The 27,439-nt window shown below is 38.3% G+C and overlaps 1 protein-coding gene across 5 annotated transcripts in view; it reads right to left on the bottom strand.

The window, feature by feature from the left end:
* Window positions 1–27,439, bottom strand: part of acot7 (acyl-CoA thioesterase 7) — a 62,977-nt gene that overhangs the window by 14,326 nt on the left and 21,212 nt on the right. For 3 of the 5 annotated variants that reach the window (XM_027167229.2, XM_027167228.2, XM_027167227.2), the window contains exons 4-8: window positions 24,244–24,335; window positions 21,558–21,672; window positions 21,320–21,334; window positions 20,878–20,964; window positions 1,304–1,420 (exon numbers count right to left, since the gene is read on the bottom strand). In XM_027167229.2, coding sequence (XP_027023030.1) covers window positions 1,304–1,420; window positions 20,878–20,964; window positions 21,320–21,334; window positions 21,558–21,672; window positions 24,244–24,335 — 426 coding nt within the window. The remainder of the gene's footprint in view (window positions 1–1,303; window positions 1,421–20,877; window positions 20,965–21,319; window positions 21,335–21,557; window positions 21,673–24,243; window positions 24,336–27,439) is intronic. The other 2 variants (XM_047800035.1, XM_047800034.1) reach the window with 1 other exon arrangement.

The following is a 27,439-nucleotide window of genomic DNA, read 5'->3' as shown; positions in this document are numbered from 1 at the left end:
TTGATATATTAACCATGTGAACAAATGTGCCTAACTTTTTTAGACATTTTTAGACTTGAGCGATGGAATATGAGACAAAGTGAAACTCAATTATTAATAAGATCGATTATTCACCTTGTCTCACTTCTGCACTTCTGTATAAAAGTAGACCTGGATTCAGAATAAAGGCTTTAAGAGTCAAGTCAACACAGTGAGATGGAGCAGGGGCTTCCTGCGATTTGGCTAAAAAAAAAAAAAAATCTATAGGCAGAAAACGAGGATTTTTAATTGCACAGAAAAGAATATTTACTACAGAGACTCCAACAGAGAAAGATAATGCCTTTTGATATGTAACCATAGCAACAAGCCTATAATGGTAACCTGTAGGGATGAGGAACTAGAAAATCTGTGACATCAGTCAACAATAAGTTTTGCCATTTTCATATAAATCATATATCATAACAGATTTTTGAATACTGCAGGGTTTATGAGGGAAAAATGAACAAAAACATCTCCTTTGTGGACATCTTTGTGTCTTAACTATTTTTCCTGTTATGCACCATTTTGTATACACCATTATACACCAATACAATACACACTGATAGCTCACTGTATAGTATAGTATTTTATAGAATGGACTAAGTAGGCTTAAGCCATACAAAAGAGAAATTTGATCTATTCTTAAAATACTGATATGTGTCTGTGGCATATAAATGAATACTATGAGAACTAAAAATCCTTTTTTTCCCCCCTGTGGTCTGCCTGTGCGGCAAGCGATCAGATAACATCTCGGTCTCGTCGTGAAACAGGTGGCACAAAGCAGCCATGGCAGCTCACTGCAGCGTGTGGAGTAATTTATATCTATTTGATTTTCCAATACTTCATCTGCTTTGCTTACCTAATATATTCAGAGGCTCTGAAGTAGAGGCTTGCTTTGTGTGTACTGTTAGCCATCATAACAACCCTGGAAGCATATGATGGATATCGTTCCAAAACACGTGATTCTGTAATTTGGGCACTGTAAAGGATGATGCTGTTTGGGTGTCTGAGATATAAAAATAACCTGTGCCTATTCTGTTAGTCGAGCTGCTTATTTGTGCTGTCGTGCGACAACAAACGCGAGCAGGAATAACTTTTTTTTTTTATCAATGCTGGCATCTAGGTATGAGTACTTCGCTACCTGGAGGTAATTCAGATCCAAAAATAGGGGTCCTGTGTAAAACATGACATGTGTGAGTCCTCGAGTGGTACTTGTTTTTATTGTGTGAGCATATACGTGTATCGTTGTGTCTATTACACTGCTCCTGTCTCTTGTCCTGTTTACCTTTCTCGATCTTGCGGTGAAAGTTGATGGCGTCCACGGATGCGGTCACGACGTTGGTCTTGCAGTGACGAACGGCCACGATTCCTGCCACCTCGTCCATCAGCTTCATAGTCACACCTGCAAATAAATACAGAGTTATGATTGGGAGTAGAACTAAATAAAGCGCATAATGGATATGAACTCTTTTTACCAGAGGCCAAAAAATGACAGTAGACACTCAGGTCTTTTTAGAATTTGTACTGTGAGGGAAGATAATGATGATAAATGATAGCTTACACATGTAATGGAAAGAGACAGCAAAGTGGTGGAGTGATGAGTGGAAACGTTTCAACTGTATTACACGTTGACGCAAATCCTCATCCGTTTTTTGATTACTTCCTCTTATAAACGTCATGACATCAGTCCAAACCCAGGAACTGTTCTGCCACTGCATTATGACACGATTTCAATTTCCAGAGGCCAGCACTTCAACTTGTATGTCGGTGTATTTATTTTTAAACATAGGGCTAATTTTACCAATTTCACAGCTCAGTGTTCGATTTATAAAGCTGATCTCCTGCCTGTAGGCTCTGCCGTCTGATGATGGTGTTAAAGCGACAAGTAAATGGTTGTCAATACTATTGTTAGGTTCTAGAGTCAGATCCACAATGTGGAGGAGTAATCTGTTCAAGGCTTTGCTTGATCCAAGCTGCTTCTTTGCTTCCCGAATCAAAGTGGCATTGCTTTGATGGACCCATATGACGATGATGATAAGAGAAATGGGCCTATAGACCTTTCAGCCCACTGGCGCTTTTACCTCCTACTGGAAAGATTATAGAGGACTTGGATGTTGTTGTTTTTTTCCATCGTTTAAAAACTGGCACAAAATGATAGAACTCCTTTGAATTACTTGGACCACAATTGCTCCATCAAAACGTTATCATGAAGCGGAAAAGGACTTCATCGTTCCTTCATTCAATGCTGTCTTTTACTGTTACTCCGTGCACAATGTCATCTTGTGAGCCTTGTTTCATGCAGTAAATGTTTTTCCACACATGTTAAGGCTTCAAACATCCTACAACAGTTATTTACTTAAAGATCATACAGCCAAATGTTTGTGGACATCAGACCATCACACCCATATGTGGTTCTTCACCAAACTGTCGCCACAAGTTAAAAGCACACAATTGTAGCATTAAACGTTCACTTTAAAGGAAATAAGAGGCCCAAACAAGTTGCCCCTGTGCACAAAGCAAGGCCAATGAAGACATTGGAGTGAAAGAGCTCGAGTGAGCTGAACAAAGACCTGATTTCAACCCCAAATGAATGCCCAGGCCTCCTCAAACACCTCACTGAAAATACCCACAGCCACATTCCAAACTCTAGAAGAAAGTCTTTCAAGATGATTCAAGAAGATTATGAAAGCAAAAATGGGACCCCAGTAATCAAATGTCCACAAACTTCTTGTCACACCAATTTCTTTTCATTATGTTACATCATACAGCAATTGACAATTAGTAGTCCTTACTTTCTATCCATCCAAGTTGATTTCTATAAAACATAAAGGGGTCAAACACCTAGAAGATTTATAGCATAAAGCTGCCAAAAGATACATTTCAAATGCTACTACGGCTACAGTAAAAGTCTACTAAGAAAATTTTCATTAACTAATTATCATAAAACCATCATTACTGGGAACATCATTACTTTAGAACTCCTCTAAAATCTTTTTTTAAGTTAAAAAAAAAAAAGCCTAAAGTTGTGTTAAATACCAAAGGGAGAGAGGGATCACCAAACAGATATGACACCTTCGAGCTATATCCCTTAGCACAACTGCAAATTTCATCATGTTTTTTTTCTGAGCATCACACTCATGGTGGCTAATGAGGTCATAAAAACAATATTCAAAATGTTAGTTCAATTTGTTGAATGAATCACCTTACCAAAATCAAATCCTCCAATGAACTTCCCCCGTGTGGGCATGGCCTATAACTGAATTTGTGTACGTGTTTTTTTTTCTTAAATATGCCCCTTAAGAGTTACTTAAGAGTATCTGCATCCCAGGTGTACCTACATATGACTTCTGGCTTCTTCACATCACACTAGTTCATATATGCTTTTGCCTAAAGATATTCACAGGTCTGTTTTTCCTGCTCATGATATGGGGATGTGGTAGCCTAGTGGTTAAGGTGTTGGGCTACAAATCGGAAAGTTGTGAGTTTGACTCCTACGTACACCAAGCTGCCACTGCTGGGCCGCTGAGTAAGGCCCTTAACCCTCAATTGCACAGTTATAAAATTATATATAAAAATGAGATAAAATGTAAGTTGCTCTGGATAAGGACATCTGCTAAATGCGATAAATGTAAATTATATTTTCATGAATTCATCACTCGTGAGTGCCAGACGTTCGTATTAATGAGCTTTGAAAACATGAGCTTTGTTTGTCCCGTGAGCTTCAAACGTGACCGCTTAGCCATACCCACATGAAAGTAAAAAGCTTCCACATTTTTTATCATCCTCTGCCAAGATTCCTGCCCTGATGCATTCCCATCTCAAGGTGCTTATGAACCTTTTCCGCAAGCTTTCTAAAAAACGTAGGAGCAGAATTTACAGTCTACCAAATGTTTGTCCAAGAGACGGAAAGACGAAAAGCCTGTATCTTAGAGCAGTGTGTGTGTGTGTGTGTGTGTGTGTGTGTGTGTGTGTGCATGTGTGTGCGTGTGTGTGTATTTCTTAAATCGCCGGTATCATCCCAAGCACATTATCTAGCTAATAAGAGTGTATTAGATTGCTGCACCTAAATATATGGCACAAGCACACTCATTTACTCTCTAATAATGAAAACAGCTGTGACAGGAACCCACTGCAGGATTTAGGTAAGATGAATGAATCTGTATTCACAGGACAGGTGTAATGACCTTGCAGAACAAAACAAAAAAAATCTCATATGCAGCATTATGGCCTTTATACTGCATTCTGAATGAGTTTCCTGACTTGTCGCTTTCCCATATCTGTGAAAAATAGGTCTCAAGGTGCTTTAAGAAGTAAAAACAAAAGTTGATGTATACTTTGTGGCAGCAGTGTTTTTCCACCTTATAAGATGTTTCAAGGTAAGAAGAGCTCTTCACAGTGAGACTGGTACTACTGCAAGACCTAAGACAACTAGAATTAGTGTCTGCACTGGACTACTGTAATTACTCAGTAATTACTGTTTTGTTTGAATGTCTTACTGGCATAATAAAGACAACAACTTGCATGTCCAGTAGCAGCAGGTTTCTCAGATAGTGAATGAGGGCAGCTGAGGGTGAAAAGGGGTCTTTTTTATATATATAATCCACTGAATAATTACTAAAACAAGAGCCATGGAGACAGATGTCTTAGTTAAATATTAAATCAGGATAATGTGGTGGTTACAAGCATAAACTCAGAGTTGTTTGTTATGAGCAATCTGAAAATCATCATCAGAGACCATAAAATGGGTCAAAATACAGGTCAGCGCCATCCAACGAGGGAAATCCATAATTAAAAACACAAAGAGTAAAGACTCAGGGAAGAAAATGAGGGTCAGTAATGCACAAGTAGACCAGACGAGACTAGACTCAAGAATTCATGAGGAGAACTCAGGACAGGTGAACACATTAGAGGAAGAGACCAATGAAAAGAAAAGGGTGGAGAAAGGACAAGCGCTAAAACAAAGGCTTATCAAGTCAAGTCAAGTCAAGAAGCTTTTATTGTCGTTTCAACCATATATAGCTGTTGCAATACATAGTGAAATGAGACAACGTTTCTCCAGGATCAAGGTGCTACATAAAACAAAGACAGGGCTAAGGACTTAGTACAGTAAACAGTGCAAGACAAGACAGACAAGACAGTGGAGGACAATACAAACAAGACAGACTAGACAGTGCAGGACAAGACAGACAAGACAGTGCAGACAAAAAGTTTACAAGACAATACACGAAATACAAAAAAGACAGTACACAAAAGACAGCGCCGACCGAGCAGTGTCAATACTGTATGTAGATACTGTAAGTTCAGACAATATTGCGTGCAGTAATACTAGAATGAACACAGTTTCTTAGCAGCAGTTCCCTGAGACAGTGTATAAGATGGACCCAGGAAATGTGACTCACAATGAGGGTTGGAAGTCCTGACAGTGGTAACGTAACCCTTTTTATGGATTGGAAATGGACTTTTTTTAGTTGTTTAGTTTTTAGTTTTTAGTTCTGTTATGATAACTTTACACAGAATTTTAGTAGCTGAAGATAACAGCTTTAGATTTTAGATGCTTATGAACAAGCAATTAAGCCTCTAGGTTGATGGTCAGAAGGTCAGTGTTCAAGCTCCTGCATTGCCAAGCTTCTTGTGAAGTAAGAATTTAACTGTGCTATAATGTAGAGTATATGTGACAAAAATAAAGGGTTCTTCTTAAAATAATAAAGGGTTCTTTCTTCTTACATACTACTGACTTTCAATAAGCACCACTGTGGACGTGGGACTTGACAAAGAAATTTAATGCTGCACATAGTCACAACTAAATCAGGCACAAATTATTTTTTCTGGCCTCTGGGTAAAAATAATTAAACGTAGACCAAATACCAAAAGTCCTGTAGATGAAAAACAAAGTTATTATATTAGTTACTATCTTATTCTAAAATGTATTGTCTCTAGGTTTTGTGTGATATCTTACTGCAGTCGACAGAAAGGAAATAAAAAAATGCAATCGGTATTGTTACTCTGTACTTTCCATGTGTTTTCCAGGCCATGGTGTAGACACAACAACAACAAAAAACAGTCAGCATCGGAAATACTGACTTAATTTGAACTTATGAATCGAGTCTCAAACTCGTGACCTTTAAATGTCTTTAAAATTAGGATTATGGTTTTTGCATAACAAGTTCTGCAAAGCCAACAAACCTGTGAACCCTTACACGCGTGGCTAAGCAGAAAAACCGGGGTCCTTTTTCTGAACCTAGACAAGATAGTGGCAGATGTTTCCAGTCTCCACGTGTTTTGTTTGTCACACAAAGTGGCTCAGCACAGTAGGAATGCACCAACCTCACCATCTGCTTGGCTTTGGATTTCTCTACTGAATACCGATTACAAAGAGTGTCCATTTGCTCAAGCCTTGCAAATTCAGACCACTGCATACATTAATGTTGTAGACACTTCAATACCCATACTGTTGAAATATGCTAGTGTGCCAGAGGTCACTCCTCCAGAGAATTACATATGTAAAACGGTCTGTCTTATGTAAATAGTTATCTACAGGATGCAGATCAGCTCTAGGCATTACATCAACATTTACACATGCATCATCTGACTTGGAAAACATATATCCAGGAGTAGGAGTCAGTGCTGATGCATAAGTAAACAGTGTGAGATTAAATACCTACTCGATATGCACACTGTTTTTGTCGAATTGATGATATTGAAATATAATATACTTCCTGTGTGTACATCTGCTTCACATTTAAGAAGTAATCAGCTTTTTGCAAGCACTGTGGTTCAATTCTGTCTCTTTCTTATTGCCATCTCCAGCTCCCCAAGGTCACAACAGTCCCTATAATGGACTCGCAATATCAAAATTATCCGTAAGTAAAAGCAAGAGATTTCAAGCACTTTCAAGTGATTTTTATTTATTTATTTATTTTTAAATAAAGCTGTCCTGGAGTTTCATGATCAATACGATTTCTCAAATTTCCCACGCGTCGCTCTATTCATGTTTCCTGTTATGAAGCAAAGCAGAGTCCACTATCATGATGTTCTCAGCTCTAAATGTCTCTGTGGGTGTGAACTTTCAGGATCTCACAAAAAATAATAATAATAATAAATAATTAATTAATATAAGCCAAAATATTGCCACAAAAATACTACTGAGTGTGTATGCTCACCCAGTTGTGAGCTTCGTAAGCTAAACAACCCCTGATAGCAGCCTAGTGAACAAAAGATAGGTGTGTGTGTGTGTGTTTCTTTTTTTTTTATTTGCAACTTAGCTAGATCAACAGTGAGTCTGGGATGCTATATCATCTGGGGTGCCTTCTTGCCCTGCTTGCTCTGGTTAGCATGCTAATACAATTTATAAGAATACACACATTCCTAGCCACCTGCAATGATATATCTGTTCTCTCCACAAGCTGGCTGTTTACTCTGCTAGTTGGCATCTGTTGGCCTTAGAGACAAGCGATGCCTACAGAGCAGAGATATCACAGAGTAGCGACCAAGATCTTTTGCTATTTTTAACTCTTTCACCAGTAACTGTGACAGTGTCTGGCTCAAATTTTTCTCATTATGTCTCTCTAATATTGAGGAACCATCTGAATACTTGCATCCCAAACTGCATGCTAACTTACTATAGTCAATGCACCTTTGATCAATTTAGGCACACTATTTATTGTGCATTATGCGGTTTGGGACACAGCCATGAATTCTGTTTTGAATTGAATGTGTATTGATTTACGACTCGCAGCCATCAGATTAATCTGCACAGCAGTGCCCACAAAATGTTCTTCCACAAATCGCTTGCAGTAGCAAGTAATGGAATAAAAGTGTATTGCATACTTTGTATCCCAAATTTTGACATTACAGTCAAAATGTAGAGAGGACATGTCTGTCCTAAGGGCATGATAAATCACGATCTTCACTCTTCCTTTTTCATGGGAACGATGCCAGCTTAACTCAGACATTCATTCTAATTATACTGTATGGCTCCCCATATAAATTATAATCTCCATTTAATTGGTCTTAGACTTATTAAAGAGTGTAAAAAACATTTCCGCAGCAGTAAAACTTCATTTACAAAAAAAAATTATAAAAGAAAATACATTTCCTGCTTCCCAGAATGCAAATTGGACCTTGGAGTTCCACATTTTCCACAAATTTAGCTCAGCTGGAGGAAAAAGTCCCTTCAGCAGACTCAGGAACAGCAGTAACTGTTCCGCCTGAGACTTGAGAATATCATACGCAGTAGTGTTCTCATTACAGACAGAGGACGGCTCAGGGAGCTCATCAGATTCTGTGCTGAAATCAGCTGGCAGGCTTGACACAGCTACGGGAAGACATCTGAGCCAAACCTCAGCAAGAAGTCAGGAACTTAACTTGAGATTCCTGTAGTGTCGCAGCTTGTTTGGATTTGTGAAACTTTACTCTCTCTCTCTCTCTCTCTCTCTCTCTCTCTCTCTCTCTCTCTCTCCCCATCTTCAGCATTCAACTGATGTGCTCCACATGGCCAAATTATTCATTAAGACTTGCAAGGTCTTTGAGTTCATTTTATACAACAGTCAGTTAAGGTCCACTAATTTAATTGGCCGTGTGGTGTTCCAAGAGTGTTTATATTTATCTTTACTGTGTGTATCACTCCACTCGTCTGTCTTCATCCTAGCTGAAGACAGGATGCCAGTTTTACCAAAGCACCTTTTTACAGTTTACTCTTAACTAGATAGCCAGCTAGCCCATGTGCTATAAAAGTGTGTTGTTGTTTTTTGGGATCTCTGTTGTGTCTGAAACATCATTTACTCAATATTCATTTCTTGTCGTGCAATTAAACTGAATATTAGCATGGCAAGATTTTTATTATTTTTTTGCCATGTACACAATTATATATTCAGCACAACTGCCAGTGAAAAGAAAACACAGCCTACTCCTTCTTAGACTGTGCTTATAAATAAACTATATTGAAGGTATGAATGAATAGAAACAAAAGGAAATAAAAATAATATAGGGTTGGACTAATGGGAGTTAACCAGAATATTCAGAACTATCAATAGCAATTACAAACCTACCAATATTTACAGTATACCATGACCAACTAAAACAAATATATTTAACCATAACTATCAGTATAACAGCCTTATGTTGCGTTAGCTGCATTTTAACAGTTGATCATTTATTATCAACAACAATTCAATTGTGTTTTGGCATCAGGTTTTATTTTATGTTACACTGTTGTTGGGTATCTGAACGTTCTGATAGTAACGTGAAGCTTCGACAGAACCGACGCACCCAGTGTGAACATCCTCGAATTGACCCTATGCGATTCGGCCCTCAACATATCCCATTTTTTACTCAGTTTCCACCTTGTTCACACTTAACGAACACTTATGCCAAGTTTATAGTTGTGCAGAGAAGAACAGTTTATATATTTCACTTGCAAGAAAATGTTTTAGATGGATGGATAGATGGATAGATGGGCGGAAGGATGGACGAGCAGAAAGGAGAGTTTACAGATGTTTTAAATGCAAAAACCAGGAATTACACAATTGGGTTGCAGGAAACGGAAAGGACAAGATTCCTTTTCAATACAGCCAGTGTTTTTATACACAACTGCCCTCTATTTTGCAGATTCGTGAAAGCTTGCTTCGTAAATCTCCCAATACTCTACAAGTAAAGACATGCCGGCGCCCTAGTGTGAGTGTGAGCTCCACCCAAGGAGTCTCATTTTGAAGTGAGATTCCCTTAATTTAGATGTGCCACCCAAAAAATCCCAAACGCCACCTCCCAAAGTGTCTCTTGATAATTGCTGGCAAAAGTTTCCCTCCGACTCACAGGCAGTGTGCTGGCAAAATGCTGGTGGGTGAAAAATGGGAATGAGCAAAAGAAAGGTGAGAAGGCCTTGTAAAAAGATGGATGAGAACACTTTGAAAATGAAACAGAGCGAGTGCGAAGTTTCCACCTGCGATCTTTTAGAGCTCATCTGTCATGTTTGCACCAAATAGACCACTCTGGAAAGGAGCTTGAGGTTGAGCACATACTATACATACAGGCCATAGACTAGTGAAGTGTTGGTTACTTTTTCATTTTTTAACATTTTCACACAGCCAAGATTCTGTGGAAACTCATGCAAGGTAGTCTCGAGGTTACATCATACCAGCACTACAGACTAAGTAATAGATCTGTGGCTTAAAATCAATATGGATTAGACTTTCAGTTTAGAGTGGTGTCTAAAGTGCTGTATAAAATGAGTGGATTTACACATTCAGTCTCTGCTGTGACTCAAAAATGTAATTGGCATGAATTGTTTTAGAAAACAGGGCTAGAAAAGTCTCCATATCTTCCTTTCCAGTTTCTTAACATTTTATTAAAAAGTGAAAAGAAAAAGAGAATCTGGAGATTGTCACATTTGAACTGCACAGTTGTATAAAGTTAATTATAAACATTTATACATTTATACTTGACATCCTTGACATACATCATGTAAACTGTAAAACTAGGTCACAATTTATTTACTACACTCGCCAATTGAGTTAATTGGCAGCTTCACAATTTATGTCAATGGGGCTACAGTAAACAGATGGCAGTCTGTGGAACATCATCGCCCATTGACCGTAGATTTTGGAGGGGAAAGATGATATAAATAACAACTAAACTATAAACAAACTCAATCCAGAGGCTAGCACTCTGGCTAATAGGTGTTATGGGCTACTACACTATAAAGAGAAACGTTTGTGGACCCCTGAAAATCTCTCCCATATGAAGATCATTTCCAGATTGTTGAGGTAATGTTTAAAGCAAACAATTGTATAGAACATTATTCCAATTTCCCTGTAATACATGAAACGATGGTTTAGGTTAAAGCTGAAAATTAACTTTTTTATACTTGTACTAGAGAATCCTACACCAGTGTATATAGTGCTGAATACATGGTATTATACATTTCTTATCATTATTTTAGTTACCTATAATAATCAGAAGGTTGTGAGTTCGAATACCAGTCTATCAAGCTCCCACTGCTGGCCCCTTGAGCAAGACCCTAAACCCTTAATTGCTGGACAGTGGTGCCTCAATTGGTTAAGGCTCTGGGTTGTTGATCAGAGGATCGGGGTTCAAGCTGCCACTTGAGCAAGGTCCTTAACCCTCTAAGCTCCAGAGTGCTACAGAGTGCTGTATCATGGCTGACCCTGCATTCTGACCCAACCTCCAAAGTTGGGATATGCAAAGAAATTATTTCACTGTGCTGTAATGTACATGTAACAAAATAAAGGCTTCTTTTCTATCTCAGTTAGACTACCATACATTTCTGTAATTATGAACCTTTTTTAAAGCAGGAACTACAGTAATTTAAATGTTTACATACTGTCTTTTTGTCACAACCGAGGATGGAAGGAGACAGACCCGTGTGCAGGATAGCTTCAAATGAAAGGGGTTTAATAAATAATGAAGACAAAGAGAAAAAGACGATAACTAAAGCAATACAAGTGACAACACTAAACCAAGACTAGACATAACAAAGGGGTAAACGTAACTAATGATTCACTTAAATATAAAAAGACAATGATGACACAATAAGGATCAGGTGTGGAGACAGGGAGGGGCAGACGAAGGCGGGGCAGACACGTGACGAGGAAGATAAACAAAAGGCACGTGGCCAAAAGTACGGGCTGAGTCCTGACACTTTTGCTCATTAAGTATTCAAAATTCATATGCTAAGTTGCTGAATAAAAGTTACAAGCACTATTTAGCAGGAAAACGACACGTACTTCTCCGAACTCATCTATTATGGATTTCTATAATGCAGCAAGGTGAAGTGAAACTGACCTGTAATTAGTTTACTGGAATGGTTCGAATACATTTTAAGCAGATTTGCTCCATCAAGCATTACATTTGGACTAAAATAACTGTCTGAAATGTTCTCACTCAAACTAAAAAAATTAAAAATAAAAAAAAATAAAAGACCCAACCAAGCAATCCATTCCAGAAGAGATGACATGGTCAGGTGCTGAACACTGTTATTAACTTCATAAAAAGCTCCTTCAATCTTCCTCTGCCTGCCTAGGGTAAAGTGAAATAAAAGTCTCTGAGTGACTCACTCTGATGACGGTTACAGGTTATTTTTGCTGTTATTTCTTCATGTTTCATTTTTTTAGCATTTCACTCTAAATGGGCTGTTATTTGAGGCTGACGTGGGTGTTCTTCCACAAATTCTCTATTCTGATTGGTCAGATGGTGTTGATTTTATATTCTTCCAGAAGCTCTGACAGTAGTGATGGGGTGTAGCTCAACTCAATATTAATGCGCTCGTTCTAATAAGTTATAGTATTTACACTCGACGACCACTTTAATAGGAATATCTGCATCTAAACAGCCAATCGTGTGGTTGAACATCATAGAGAGATACAGCTCAAAGCTTTAGTTAATGTTCACACCAGAATGGGAGGAACTATGGATCTTAGTGATATTGACTGTTGAATGGCTGTTGTCTTTCAGAAACTGCTGATCTCCTGGGATTTTCACATACAATAGTCTTTAAAGTATACAAAGAATTGTGAGGCGTCAAATAAGTGGCAGTTCTGCAAGAGGAAATAGCTGGTTGAAAACTGCCAGCATGGATCAAGCTGTCAGGAAGGCTACAGTAAGTGTTATAACCACTCTGGACCACTATATAACAGCTGAAGATCACACTGGTTTCTTCTCCTTTAAGTCAAGAACAGGAATCTTAATCTACAGTGCGCCCAGACTTTTCCAACCAAAAAATGGTTTGTGTTGTCAAACTGCTGCAGTATATGAGGAAAAAAACACTTACATTTACAGCAGATGCCCTTATCCAGAGCGACTTACATTTTTATACAACTGAGCAAATGAGGGTTAAGGGCCTTGCTCAGGGGCCCAGCAGTGGCAGCCTGGTGGATGTAGGAATCGAACTCACAACCTTCCGACTGGTAGCCCAACAACTTAACCACTAGGCTACCACATCCCCACACTTCAGGATCTGCTGTTAAAGCAATCGGCATCATACTACTCTGCTGTTGATTATTTTCCCATAATGACATGCCTAGTTATTTTGAATAAGCTATTTCATAAGCTATCGGTACAACCACAGCAATGATGTATCTCTATATTATACTTTTTTCCCCCATTGTATTCTATTGATTGTAAATTATAATGCAAACAGTATCCAAACATGAAGGTAATTCGGTCACGTCCTCTAGACAAACAAAAAACTGGACAACTGAAGATGTAAAGGAAATAATTTACAAATCTTCAGTGTCTGGACAATTTGAACACACTCTAATGCACATTGACATTAAAGTGCAACTACAGACTGCCTAGATTTAGACTGGAATGATTCACAGCTATTAGAATTTTATTTATCATTGCTAACAAAGGTCAGTATTTTTGAAAAACAGGGACCATGTAGAGGCTGGCTAAAGCCATGATAGCTTAAGGAGACTTTTGTTGTGCAGTAAAAAAAATAGAGTGATGCAATGGACTGAAAGGAAGAAATGAACACAGGATGTCCATTTACAATGGCAGTTCCAGAGCAGTCAGGTTCATTAGCACTCGTATCCTTCATTACGATTAGTTGCAATTTTCCTCCCACAATGCACTAAGATGAGAGTGGCCATTTAAGATAACAAAAGGGTTTTCATCTGCACTGTGTCATTATTCAACAGTATATCTCATTCCCGTCTATTTCTCCATCTAATTCTCTCCACTTCAGGCAGTGTTAATGCAGCTTGCACACCAAAGTGTGAGTACTTACGGCTTGTAAACAAAATCTACTTCCTCTCTTGAACAGAATACACCTCCTTCTCTCTCTTTCTCTCTCTCTCTCTCTCTCTCTCTCCCCCTGTGTTTTAATCATAGCGGTATAATCAAAAGGCTTGAACCGAGCTGCTTCGTAATGAAGTGTTACCATGGCAACAGGTGCTGGAAGATTGTCACAAAAGGCCCCCAGAGTCAGATACTTTATGTATATTTTCAAATTGTCTTCATGGTCATTCCAGGTGCTCATTTTAATAAATAAATGAATAAAAAAATCACATGAATTAATTAGAATTTTTGAAGTAGAACTGCACACAAGGCTTCCTGCAACGTTTTTTTTTTTTACGTTGTTTGTTTTTGAGACCTTTTCCACATAAACAGCAACTCAATTACTGTGCGAGGAGAAAAAAAAAGTAGTGTTACGTCTTAAAATACTTCAGTGTTGTTCTGGCAATGATTTCTTTTTGCATCTATTTTCTGAGTTACAGAAAAAGTCATATTTGCAAACAGATTCCAAGTCACACTCACACACACACACACACACACACACACACACACACACACACACACACACACACACACACACACACACACGCTCACTCGCACACTAATAATGATGGGTGCAACTTGCCCATGCCCTATAATTACTAAAATCTGAAGCATTTAGGCAGCTGTTTAAGGCTAAATGACACTCCGTCTGTCCAAATACACACAAACACACACCTGATCTTATTCCAATCTTCATCTGTCCAGTTGCAGTGAGTCTGTGCCCACTGTAGACTGTAGAACTTGTTGTTCTTGGCTGACAAAACCAGAATCCAGTGTGACCTCCTGGTCGTAGCTCAGCTGCCTCAAGGTTAAAATACCGTGCATTCTGAGATGCTTTTCTGCTTTGGTTGTATCACATGATTATCATCAACAGTTTATCTCCTACAAACAGAATTGCTGCTCACAGGGTTGCTTTTTTTTCTGAATGTTGTAAACCTCAGGAGATGATCAGTTTCTGAATGATTCAAACTAGCCCATGTAGCAACAACAACCATCGTACAGTTAAAGTCACCGAGATTCTGTTTCTCCCCCATTCTGATGTTTGATGTGAGCACTAACTGAAGTTTTGATGTTATACGGTACATTGCTCTGCTGCCACATGATTAGCTGAATAGATAACTACATGAATTATATTGAGAATTTTGATGTTCCTATTAAATGGCCAGTGAGAGCACCACATGAGCGAGTTTTTCTCTATTCTCCATGATATTTGATATGAATATTGACTCAAGCTCTTGACTTGTATCTGCATGATTGCTACTCAATGTGCTGCTGCTAATACATGATCCCAACTGCATAAAGCACATTTTGAATTTATGGTTTGCACAGGTTTGGAGGTGTGAAATTAAGGTTTTCACGGTTTTCTCCCTGCAAATGCAAAAACCGACTTCAACGAATGGTAATAGCCAACTTTAGTTTCTTACGTAAAATTAGATATAACAAGTTTTTGTGATGTAAAAAAGAAAAAAAATATATCTTTTTCCATTTTTAAGGTTATTGAGCAACCAACACAATTTGAGTGAAAAGCAAACAGAGAAGTTTAATTGGAAAAACAAAGAAACCCATTTATAATTGTAGAAATGTTTCATTCTATCTAAGCTCATTGATATAAAAGCTGATGAAATACTGAAATTCTAGTGGAGGATGAGAAAAAGAAGCTTAGATCTGATTTTAGAAAGTAAGAATTCATTTTAGATCTTCGCTCTGTGCTTCAGGGGTTTCCGGCAGGTATTCTGGTTTCCTCCTCAAGCCCAAAGCCATTTAAATTGTCTGTAGTGTGTGATTGTGTGTGTGTGTGTGTTAGTTATTGTGCTCTGTGACGGGTTGACACCCTGTCCTTGTCCCCCAAGTCCCCTAAGATAGATTCCATGTTTCCTGTGACCCTTTGTAGGATAAGTGCTACATAAAACAGACGGATGGATGGATGGAAGAATGGATGGACGGATATTTCTATATCTATTGTCAAGCATCCCCAAGAGCCCAGGAGCGTGTCATGCTTCATAATTTAATAGCGCAGATCCCCATCACCCCTCTGAAATGAATTCCTGGCTATACCATTGATTTATAATGACATGAATACCACATGCTGCACATTATACCTAATAAATAATAAAAATGTATAGCAGCTGATCACTTCCACTCGTTTGTTTGCACATGGGACATGATTTAAACACCGCCTTAACCTACACGTCTATATGTTTGAGAGGCGACAGATTTTCGTCTCGCCGTTCGCCTTTAATTCCACTCGCATGCTGTTTCCTTGCCTGGCAATCAGCCTCGGTTTCCACAGAAACAACCCCCCACTCTAGCCCCGCTACACTGAAAGAGAACGGGGAGGAAGGAACAGAGATTGATTAATGCTAAGAAATAAGAAAAATTGTGGTAGGAAGATGAAGGGGGAGTGAAGAAATGAAGATACAAGGTGACAGGATCATTTGTTTCCAAAAAGGCGTGAAAGCAGAACTGTGTCCGCAAACAAGCTGCCAAAAGCCAGAGACAAACCTAAAGACCTGTCCTTCTCTCAGATCCTTTCAAAAAGCATTCAGCTGCTTCCCCATTTCATCTTTTACAGAGCAGTGGAAAAGGAAAGAAACAGTGTGATGAATAGAACGAATAAAACAACAACGGCAACAACAACAAGAAGCATACGGACTGTGTGTGTGTCTGTGTGTCTGTCTACATGTGTGCCAGATGTCCTTGCTTATAAACTCAGCTGTGGTTAAGAGGCTTAGAGGAGGAAATGTGTTATTATTTCAGCTCTGCTCTGTCCATAGCCTATAATGAGCCTTTCAATCCATAAGCGCAAACCCAAACCAACTTTTCGTCAATCTGTCACTTCCTTCTGAACACTAAATAACTGTGTGCGTCTAAGTCGCGAAGCGTCTTCTCTTTGTGTTTAAATGTCACGGCTGGAGGAATCTTCCGGGAGAAATTTGTTTTTTCAGAGCTATGGGCCACACAGTTCATCGCTGTCACATCAGATGAAAAAGCTGTTATTCATCTAAAAGTAGTGCTTGTGTTCCTTTATAACAGATCTGGAGAAGAATAACATGAATAACTGCTTTTTTTTTTGCCTTTTCAATACAGCTCTGGTCTGAAGGCAGTAAAAGACATTATACCACAGCGGTGCTGATTAATTTTCTGTAAAAGCGTCTCTGATAATAATTCCATCTGTAACTCAAATCTTAAACGTTTTTTTTTCTTCGAATATATTATAGTTCCAATAGTAACAGCTCAATTGTAGCGTCTTTTGCAGCAAATGCTCCAAACAGACAGATTTTAAAAATTGTAATTCTGATATATGAAGAGAAATAATTTGAATTTCTCATTTTAGAAAGAAGCCTCTAGTATCATCGCTTTCTAAAAATCTGAAATATGCCCAAATTGTCCAACATGAAAAAGTCTTTGCGGTTTGTCGGCTCATAACAAGCTACGTTTTATCCGGTCTTGAATATTAACTTCAAGGAAGAAAAAAAATGTAACAAACATAAACATAAGTGATAGCAGGAACTTACGATACATTGATGCTCTACCACATTAACCACAACTCTAACTTTATAAAAGGTATGACGTGTGATTCGTTAAGAAATAAATGAACTGCTGTGGTACAAACATCATACCACTCTGTTGCTGATTATTTTCCCTAAAGAGCATGCACCTGTCTTGTTTTATTCCTGTCATAAAAATAATTTTTAAAATACTCCAGCTCTCAATATTCATAGACATAAATCAAGAACTATTCTCATATCTAAAACTGACCAGGGGATGAACTCTACAGCAGATCAAACAGATGACTCCTGCCTGAATAAATGACTAAAAACTAATCCGATTGTATATAATATTAACGTTTTCCAACAATTCTATTTCGATCCTCACTTCATCACTCCTTAAAAATCCAATTATGCTTCTGCCCTCTTTCTAGTCATTAATTAAATTACCTCAAAAACAGCTCCATTTGTCTCTGCCCTGTCTTCAGCAAGGTCAAACAGATTAGCCTAATTGATTTGCGCCAACGTCGTTAAGGCTTCTTTAGCCAAACACGCTCGGACGAGAAGACAACGAGGACGACGATAAGACGGAGCGCTTAAAGTTGATGGCTCTAACCCACGACGTCTTCTCTCCAGGATGCTCCGCTTTTCTGACAGCTAATAGGAAGGTGTAATTGAGCCATTCATTATCTCTAGTGCTTTTAAAAAGAATGGGAGAAACACAAATGTACACACAAGCACACACACACAGTATACAGGAATGCTATAATGGTGTAGTGGTGCATTTATAAATAGGGTTCTTTGGTTTCTCCACACAGGACACAAGGTCAATATTTTGCATTTAGTCATTTTTTAAAGGCTCAGTATGTAATTTAAGCATGTGGCTAAGCAGTTAAAACCTAGGATCTGCTGAGCAGCTAAAACATACAAGTCCTACACGGTCAGAAAAGAGGTGCTGTACAAATCTGTTTAGAAATGTACAATGTCAGTGAGCGAGCTAATCAGTTTTTTATTTCAGTATATATGTTGTTGTTTTTTTAGATTTATTCATAGTGAAAAAAAATAGGTTTGACAACAAAAGAACCTTTTTTTTCCACTATGAATAAATCTAAATAAAAAAAATAATAATAAGTTCAACAATTTTGCAACCGCAGAAATGTACACAAAATCAAGCAAACCTGGGGATCTTGGGGACCTGGGAATCAAAATTACCACAAGAAATGTTGTGTGACATCTTTACAATACCGAATACTTTACAATCACCGAAGCTGTCCTACAGCAGGCCAAACTGTTTTGTGAGCTTCCACAAGACGTTAACAAGGCTAAGCTCAAAATACAACAGAGAGATTCTCCACATGAAGGTGAGAACGTGTGGCACAAACTGCAACAGAAATGCCACACATTTGTCAGACCATATGTAAGGCTCACAGTAGCAAGACTTCACACTAATCACAATGGCCTGAAATGGAGATTGAGCGTGATCCTGAAACGAACAGTGAAACACATCACTCGATAACCGCTGAAAAGGAAGCTGGTTAGCGCTAGTTATTAATGTAATGTATAATACAATAGTATTTTAATGTTATTCCCATTTATATTTTTCATTGAGAACTGATTGCACTTTCAGAGACTAGTTTCTATTTACCACAAAACCTGTTAGCATTTTTCTTCCAAACATCATTTATTTAGAATTGCTTGCACTTTTTTCCCCAAGTTGCATTTCTGAATGAATGAAAGAGTTTAAGTTAAAGAAAAAAATACGTCCAGCTAATCTGCAAGAGCAAATGCACAAGTTCTGAACATCGGTTAACGCGTCTATGTGTTTCTGTGTATCCTTGGACTGCTAAAGAACAGATACTGAATGTTCAGCAAGGCTCTTAACCACCACTTTCATATACAGTAGATGGTCATCTGAATATCAGGGGCTTCAACCCACAGCGTTCCATAACTAAACATACAATGGAAACCAAAAACTTTGTACAAATAAGTAAAGTACAAAAGAAGATCCCTGATGTGTGAAGAAAAAAAAAACCCTAGAAGATTTAATACTTAAGTCATTTGTTCCATCTTTCTTCTCTCATTGTTATTCAGAGGGGATGAAAATCCAAATAACTGACATACGTAATGATTTTTCTCTTGTTGTTACGCTCTTATGTAGTTTTGCTTTAATATGCGATCGTTGTACAGGGACAACAATTTGCTCTTGTTCCCAAAGGACACAAAAGAGAAACTACAGGCTGCTTTGAAGCTCATCTCCATCTTTGATGCTTTGGCTATCAATAAATCGACAGCAAAGTGGAGTCGACCGCAATTTTGCCAGTGCTAAGCTTTTTGTTTTCCTTCACTTTATTAAATTACATTTAATATTTTTTTTATCTGTTTATAGTTAATTAGTGTTGATGTTATTTTCTAGGAACAATTAATGTTAGTTCCTATAGTTACCTGCCTCATAGCAGAATATTATATATAGTCATTCTTTTGCAAGACTCTTTCACTCTCTAATTCAGCTTAGGTTAATAAGCCAAAAAGTACAGATGTGAAAGTACGAGTTCCTCCATGGTTGAAAAAGTAAAGTCTGACTCTTGCAAAATACTAATAGTGGAGACTCCTTAGCGAATCTCCTTGTATAAAACCCAGTTGTTACTATGGAAACAATTCAATATTAGAACTAAAGGCATTAATATAAACCTTGCAGTTGGAACTAGTTTTAAACCGGTGTTATAGAAAACGAATTCCACACCTGGGCTGTTATTCCTGTGACATATTCTGTCTTCTGATTGAGTCGTGACACCTTTCTTTATCTCTCACACATTTCCCATCCCACCACCATTCATCTGTCTTGTCATATATTCCCACTGCTCATCTCTCTATTCTTCACTGTTCTGTTTGAATACACAGGAAAGAGAGAGAAAGAGAGAGAGCGAGAAAGAGAGAGAGAGAGAGAGAGAGAGAGAGTGTGTGTGTGTGTGTGTGTGTGTGTGTGTGTGTGTGTGTGTGTGTGTGTGTGTGTGTGTGTGTGTGTGTGTGTGTGTGTGTGTGTGTGTGTGTGTGTAAGGTCTGGCAAACTTGCCTTGTTAAATGCCTGGCTCTTGATCCAGCTCAGTAATCTATAGTGAGGATGTGTTCAAATAAGAATAGCATATTTCTCAGGTCTCTTATGACTAATAAGCAAATATGTCCAATTAGGAGGGAAATACAATAGATTCAGTTAAGCATCTCTCCCTCTCTCTCTCTCTCTCTCTCTCTCTCTCTCTCATTAGGATTGCTGTGTGTGCATGGCTGAGCCGCCGTGGATGTAGCCATGTTTATGTAACATGTTCAGGTCAGCGATTTTGATTTCTTGCTCTCTGCATGTGCGTGTTGCAGAGGAAGTTACACACCATGACGTGATGTCTCATTCCAATACTTTCTCCTTCTCTACACTCACAGCATTACACCGATTCATCCTGTTTCTCTGTTCATTTTCCAGTAAACAAGCTCGTGAACCAGATGAGACTGGAACCTTCAGATTTCCTAAAACATTCAGCCTGTATTCAAAGAACATCCAGTAAATGCTGTGGAGTCTGAGCTTCCTTACCTCCGTGTACGAAGCCATGCAGAGTGCAATCTGAAGGGCCAATCAGGTGGATGAGGCTCGACTGGCTGAATCCAACGGTATACGGTTCTGAAACACACACACACACACAAACACACACACACAAACTCTATTACTGAATGGCCCGCCATAATGTTTTTTTCTTTTATTTCATTAACAAAATGAACATGCATTCTTCTGGATCAACCATTATGTTTTATCATTAGAAACACTGGAGATGCTGTTAAACTAATCAGCAGATAAATAGACCACTCTAAATAGAATATTCTCTGTTCCAGAGTAAATAAACTAATCTGTTCGTTGCTAAAAACTCATTAACAGTACACAATTTTTTTGCAGTAAAAGGGTTAGAAACTAGAGTCTTGCCATAAAATAAGTTTGTCATTTTAATTTTGGGGGATAGTTAAAAAACCCAAATACATACCTTTAGTCTGTCTTTCTGCATGTATCCAGAAAAAGACAATAGAAAAAACTTATTATAAAACCTTAAATGCATAATAATACAAAATATACCGTACATCTAGTACACCATAGTACAATCTGGTTTTATTAAAAGAATTATTAACAGTTAGAACTGTGAGTAAAACAGTGCATTTGTAATATATGATTTCTGTATCTTCATATACTTCATATACTGAGTGTAAATAAGAGATAAGTTTTACCAGGAAGAGAAACTGCTGTAATGGTCTCGCCATTCCTTTCTTTTGTTTCGATTCGTTCAAGCTTCTGAGCTTCATATCTTTTCTTACCCAGCTCTTCCAGTTCAGGATTAGAGTACTGTCAAATATAAATACAAGCAGATTTGGATCATTTGCTTAGACCACAGTATATTGGCTACAATTTCAATGGTAACGGGGAATCATAGAACTTAAGCACAACTACATTTGATAACCAGAAACTTTTTTTGCAATTGTTCAGTCAGCCAGTCACGTGGCTTTTACTAGAAATTTAGGGGTAAGGGCCTTGCTCAGGGGCCCAACAGTGGCATCCAAACCTGTGGCATCATGTTACATAAAATCAGGCAGATACAGGTCAAAAGCTACAGATAATGCTGTCATCAAACAGTGGAATGAGGAGAAATGTGATCTCTGTGGCTGTGGAATGGATGTTAGTGTTAGAAGGGCTAGTCTGATTATTTCAGAAACCACTGATCTCTTAGGATTTTCATGCACAATAGTCTATAGAGCTGTGGAGGTGGGGGTGGGGTCAAATGCTGGTTTGTGAATGGACGGCAAAGCTGGGAAAAGTTAGTGGTAAGGATCTACACCTGTGTGGGATTGCTCTAACATGTGGTCTGTGTTTCAGTGAATAGCAGAAAGGAAAAGGGGGGGGGGCTACAAGGGAGAGAGAGAGAGAGAGAGAGAGAGAGAGAGAGAGAGAGAGAGAGAGAGAGAGAGAGAGAGAGAGAGAGAAATGAGCAGCACAGTATATTTGTGTGTGTGTGTGTGTGTGTGTGTGTGTGTGTGTGTGTGTGAGAGAGAGAGAGAGAGAGAGAGAGAGAGACAGCTGATCAGCACTTTATATTTTTGTGTGTGTGTGTGTGTGTGTGTGTGTGTGTGTGTGTGTGTGTGTGTGTGTGTGTGTGTGTGTGTGTGTGTGAGAGAGAGAGAGAGAGAGAGAGAGAGAGAGAGAGAGACAATGAAAAGTTGTTGAGTTGTCCCAAGCCTGCCTCCTGTTTCTCAGTTAAGAGGAAGTGCATGGCAACACACACACACACACACACACACACACACACACAATTGTGGTGTGCACAAATGCTTAAAAAAAACAGGCAGATGGGCTACAAGAGCAGAAGAGCACTTCAGGTTCTAGTGCTGTCAGGCAAGGACCTGAGGCTACACAGGGCACAGGCTCAGAGATACTGGATAGTTTAAAAACCAAAAGAGAAAAGAGAACTGACAATAAGCAAAATTTCATAAGACACTTGTTCCATTATTCAATAGGCAAGTTTGGATAGAAATCTTACCTAAAGTTGTATAAGTCTCTCATTATCATATTACCTCACATAAGACAAGTATAATAAGCTAAAACTTCTTTAAGGAAGGTCATACACATTATTCACGACACGTTATATAAAGCCATTACCACATCATAACCCCCCTCATACACTCCAAAAATCACTATGAAGTAGTCCTAGAGAGACACTTGTACCTGGACAGACACTTGTTCATATGACCTTGCACTCATGTTTCAGTGAGCAATGCTGACAGCTCAAAAACAAAAACACCTACTAGATGCTCTCAATATTAAATATGGCTGTATTCCCCCTCAGTGATCCCAGGACAGGCTCACGGTGACCCTGACCAGGATAAAGCACTTAATAAAGATGAATGAAAGTGTAGCATGGAGTGAAAGAGAGGATACAGGTGCTTTATCTTAACTGTATATATATCATAATATATTCCATAAAGTGTCAAAGTAGGATATAAGTTAAAGAAGTATAATACCAGAACTTATAAAACATTAACTGGGAAACAAGACACAGACGTAAAGTAACTACCTGCCCAATAAGTCTTTAGAGACACAAAAGTGATTAAGTAGTCAAACACAGACAGGACAGGGCTCATTCGTAATTCTAGTCATTCTATGCTTAGCATCATCACCTCATGCAAGGTTGGAAGTAAGACTGTGACATCTCAAAATAAGAGTCACTGAGTATTTATGGATTATGCAGCACTAATTAAACATTTATACACACCTGACTGAAATCTTGTTTTAAATATTTATAAAAACGTCTTTCCAAAAACAGATCGCCAGGAACAGCGAAGGTAATGCTGATGTCTGAATGTATTTCCAAAACATCGAAATGAAATAATTTTAATTTCTGAAAGCAGCCAAGTGTTCGGCAGATGTGAGAACATCCCTAGTGGCTGCTTCAAGAAGCTGTCATCGAGTTTCCTTCGAAGGTTTTAAATAGCATTTGCGTTTGTTTAACACTACATAATAACATAGTGGTTGTAGTTTATTGTCTTCTCTATGATTATAAATAATAATAAATACCGTTCTATGGATTGTGTGTCCAAATATCCGTCTTGTGTTGTATATAGGGAACAAGCACGACAATGTACTTAAAGCATTGTTATTCTGAAACTACAAGTTACCCTCTTTTACAAAGGGCTGTTGTAGAAGAGGGACAAAACTGTTACAGTTTGATTGTTGCTTATTTTCCTATAATATCCTGTTTAGGTTTATTTTTGTTTTTCATGTACACTTATTGACGACAGCAGGTTACCGGAGTCAGGATACAGAAAGCTTAGTTACATAAATTCCCATGAGGATTTTTTGATTAATATAAAGTAAATGACTGTAAGTTTCTGTATGTTCTGTATGGACATTGAAGAGTCTTACCTTAATGGGGGGGACTTCAATGATTTTGTCGACATTTTGAAGTGATAATGGGACATACCACAGTGTTGCCTTGTTGGTCATCTTCCTGGCACCTGAGAAGAAAATGCACAATTTACAAAATGTGTCTTTTGGGAAAGAAAGATTAACTGTGATCTGATATGTGGCTTACATTCCAGTCCAATCGTTCAAGCCAACATGCAGTATAGCATCTTAAACATTCCTTCCAAATTGCTCCACAAATTCATCCAGTAACATTAACTTTCAAAAACAATTCCACAATGAATAACTGATACTTAATAAATAGAATTTCGATTTCGCTGAAATTTGGCCGAAGCCTCTCTCAAACAAGCCTGTTTTCTAATACACTTTCATTAAAGTGTGCTTGCTAGTTGCTTTCGTGTTACTTTTGTTGTCATGGCGACTTCAGCATCTCCCACTGAACCTCTTGCACTCTCTCCAAAGTGCAAGTGAGGCTATTTTGGGCTATTTATGAGGCTGTGATTTCAGGGAAGAAGAAAAAAACTGTGTGTGAGGGGTGAGGAACTGTTATAAACCATTTGCTCAAAATGACTGGAGTGGAACCTTTGCCCTTAAAGAGGTTGAGGCTACATCACTGGCTGATATATACACTTTGCACTAATAATAATAAATGTACAAATACATTCTTAGCACATTTAAAATCAACTGCTTGTACTCAGTAACCTCAGAAGAACCCTTAGCGGCTCCTTAGCATCTCCACCCACTTTTTTTTTAAATAAAAACTTTTGCTAATGTAACACAATTATCCTACACTCTGCTCATCTAGACACCTTTATTACGCTACTGGTCCAGCAATCCAGTACCATGGTGTTCAATCTCTATATTGATGGTTTTGTGGTTAAATATACATATACGTACATATGAAAGCAAGCTGCAGTAATGATAGCAGTGAGAATATGAGGCCAAGCTGTTAATTTAGTTATAGTTCTAAAAAAAAAAAGGTACTGTATTTAACACTTAAGGAATAAAGGGAGCATCCTGTTATTAAAAAAAAAATCAATAGGCTGCATGTCCTGACACGTTTACACAACAATGTGTCTCAGAACTTTTCCATGCATATGAATGAATGAAATGTCACAGTTTTTACTTGTTTATAGCTACATGCTATTACTTCAATTATAGCAGATATATACAGTTATCTACACACCAGCCTTAAGTTTGTCTTCTTCTGAAGTTAAAAAAGCGTGTTGGGTTTCTAAGAACCTGTAAAGCACAATAAACTATGTATTTAAGAGATTGCAAAATATATCTATATCTATATATAAAATATATATATACAGTTTGTTCATTTTTTAAAATCTTTCAAACTTGTACAGAGTCCATCATACAGATCCCCTTAAATGTTTTTATTAAAATAACAAACAAACAAACAAACAAACAAACAAACAAATAAACAAACAAAAAAGAGGTTATAAATTTAGAACATACCCTTTAAAATTACATTGTGATCTGAATTACAGCCAGCATTATAGAAACTCTTCATCACTTAAAAATAAATCAATACCTTCTCACCAATCAGAGTTAAAAAAAAAAAAAATGTAAAGCACTATGATAAAATATTGTACATAGTTCAGCTCATAAAAAGCTTTTAATGTGAGCAAAATATTTAGACTTTTTTTGGCAAAGATTTCAAAATAATAAATAAATATTTCATGTAAACTTTCATGTCACTCATTGCAAGGCCAGGTCAACAACAAAAGTATTCCAAGAGACAGTAACACCTCTAAAGTGGTGCCTCATAGCCTCCCTGTCAATCAAAGCAAACGCTAAGCAGAAATGATCGGCACCTTAACTAACTCAGACTGCGTGGAATGATCTGAAAGTGAGCGCTGAGCCCTGACACACTACGTTTGGGAATCGCATTTGCATTTTACACCCCGTCCGAGGCATGCAGACAGGCCGGTTGCCTAGACAACTGCGCCGAGACTCTGCTGCTGCCATGGTGAGCGAGTGGCTTGTCTAATTGGTTCCCGTGGCAGCTTTTCTTCGGCTTCCACATATGAGGCGTATTTACATGGCGTCAGCTAGCAAGAGATTGACTTGCTAAAAATAGCTTTCGTGCAGGACAGATGGAGGTTCGATATTGTTTGGTGGGTTCGGTTTCTGCTTAACTCCGACGAGCTTGAGAAGAAGAAGAAGAAGAAGAAGAAGAAGAAGAAGAAGAAGAAGAAGAAGAATGCCACAGACTCCTTCCTGTTGACAATCATGTAGGGAAAGTTGGAAAAAACTGGCAACTTCTTGTGATGGCTCGCTGAATCTCTAGAAGCTTGTGGGGAGAGAGGGAGGAAAAAAGATTAATCTGGCACTGCAGCTGTGACTAAGAGCGTAATTAGATGAAATGAAGACCCACTGTAGAGGATGTGCCGTTCTCTTTGGCTGCCTCCACAACATCATTACCTCCTTTCGCTTGTTGCGCTCAAATATTAAAGCAAGTGATTATTTTCCCTTCTGGTGGGACCTTAGTGAAATTAAAGATTCGGGCACGCGTGAGCTTCTTGCAATATGGTGGGAGCATGAAACTCAAACTAGTGATAGATCTTTGTAGGTGTTGCGTTCTTTAATGTTAGGCAGGTAAATCTATTTCCTGGGCAACTAATCATGCATTTTGATTCAGACATGGCACACATATTGCTTTTTTCCATGATGGATGAGTGCATTTATTATACAACCATCTAAACCATTCCGCACTAGCACTAAATCTGTGACTTGTATTAAACATAACTGTCATATTCTTCTTGTTCACGTAAATGCATTGTGTATTTTAGATTGCTTTCCGGGATGATGGATGATGTAGGAAACAGAACAGGTGTAACTTTTTGTGTGTAGTCTACAGTTGCCTATCATATCCCTGCCTAAATGAGACCATTTAAATGACATCTTAGAGATCTTATAACAAATTTGTGATCTGTCTCTGGACCCTGAATAGCAGTGACCCCACAGGAAGCTAGCTGTTGCCAGTAGGCTGAGACAATGGTTGGCTTGTTTGATATGTTAGGACATCGGATAACCAAGTCAAAGTTTCCATTAAGCTTGCCAGCGATTTGCGCACTGCTTTCAATTTTGCAACAGAGTGCTGCGGGTCTCTGCAACTGGAGCGATTTCAGATGGTGTAGCGGGGGTGCAGTTTGTTTACAGATTGTCTGGCTTTTTAAGGTTT

The sequence above is a fragment of the Tachysurus fulvidraco genome, chromosome 14 (assembly GCF_022655615.1).
Source record: "Tachysurus fulvidraco isolate hzauxx_2018 chromosome 14, HZAU_PFXX_2.0, whole genome shotgun sequence".
NCBI classification, from domain to species: Eukaryota; Metazoa; Chordata; class Actinopteri; order Siluriformes; family Bagridae; genus Tachysurus; species Tachysurus fulvidraco.
This window is presented reverse-complemented; position numbering and strand designations above follow the sequence as displayed.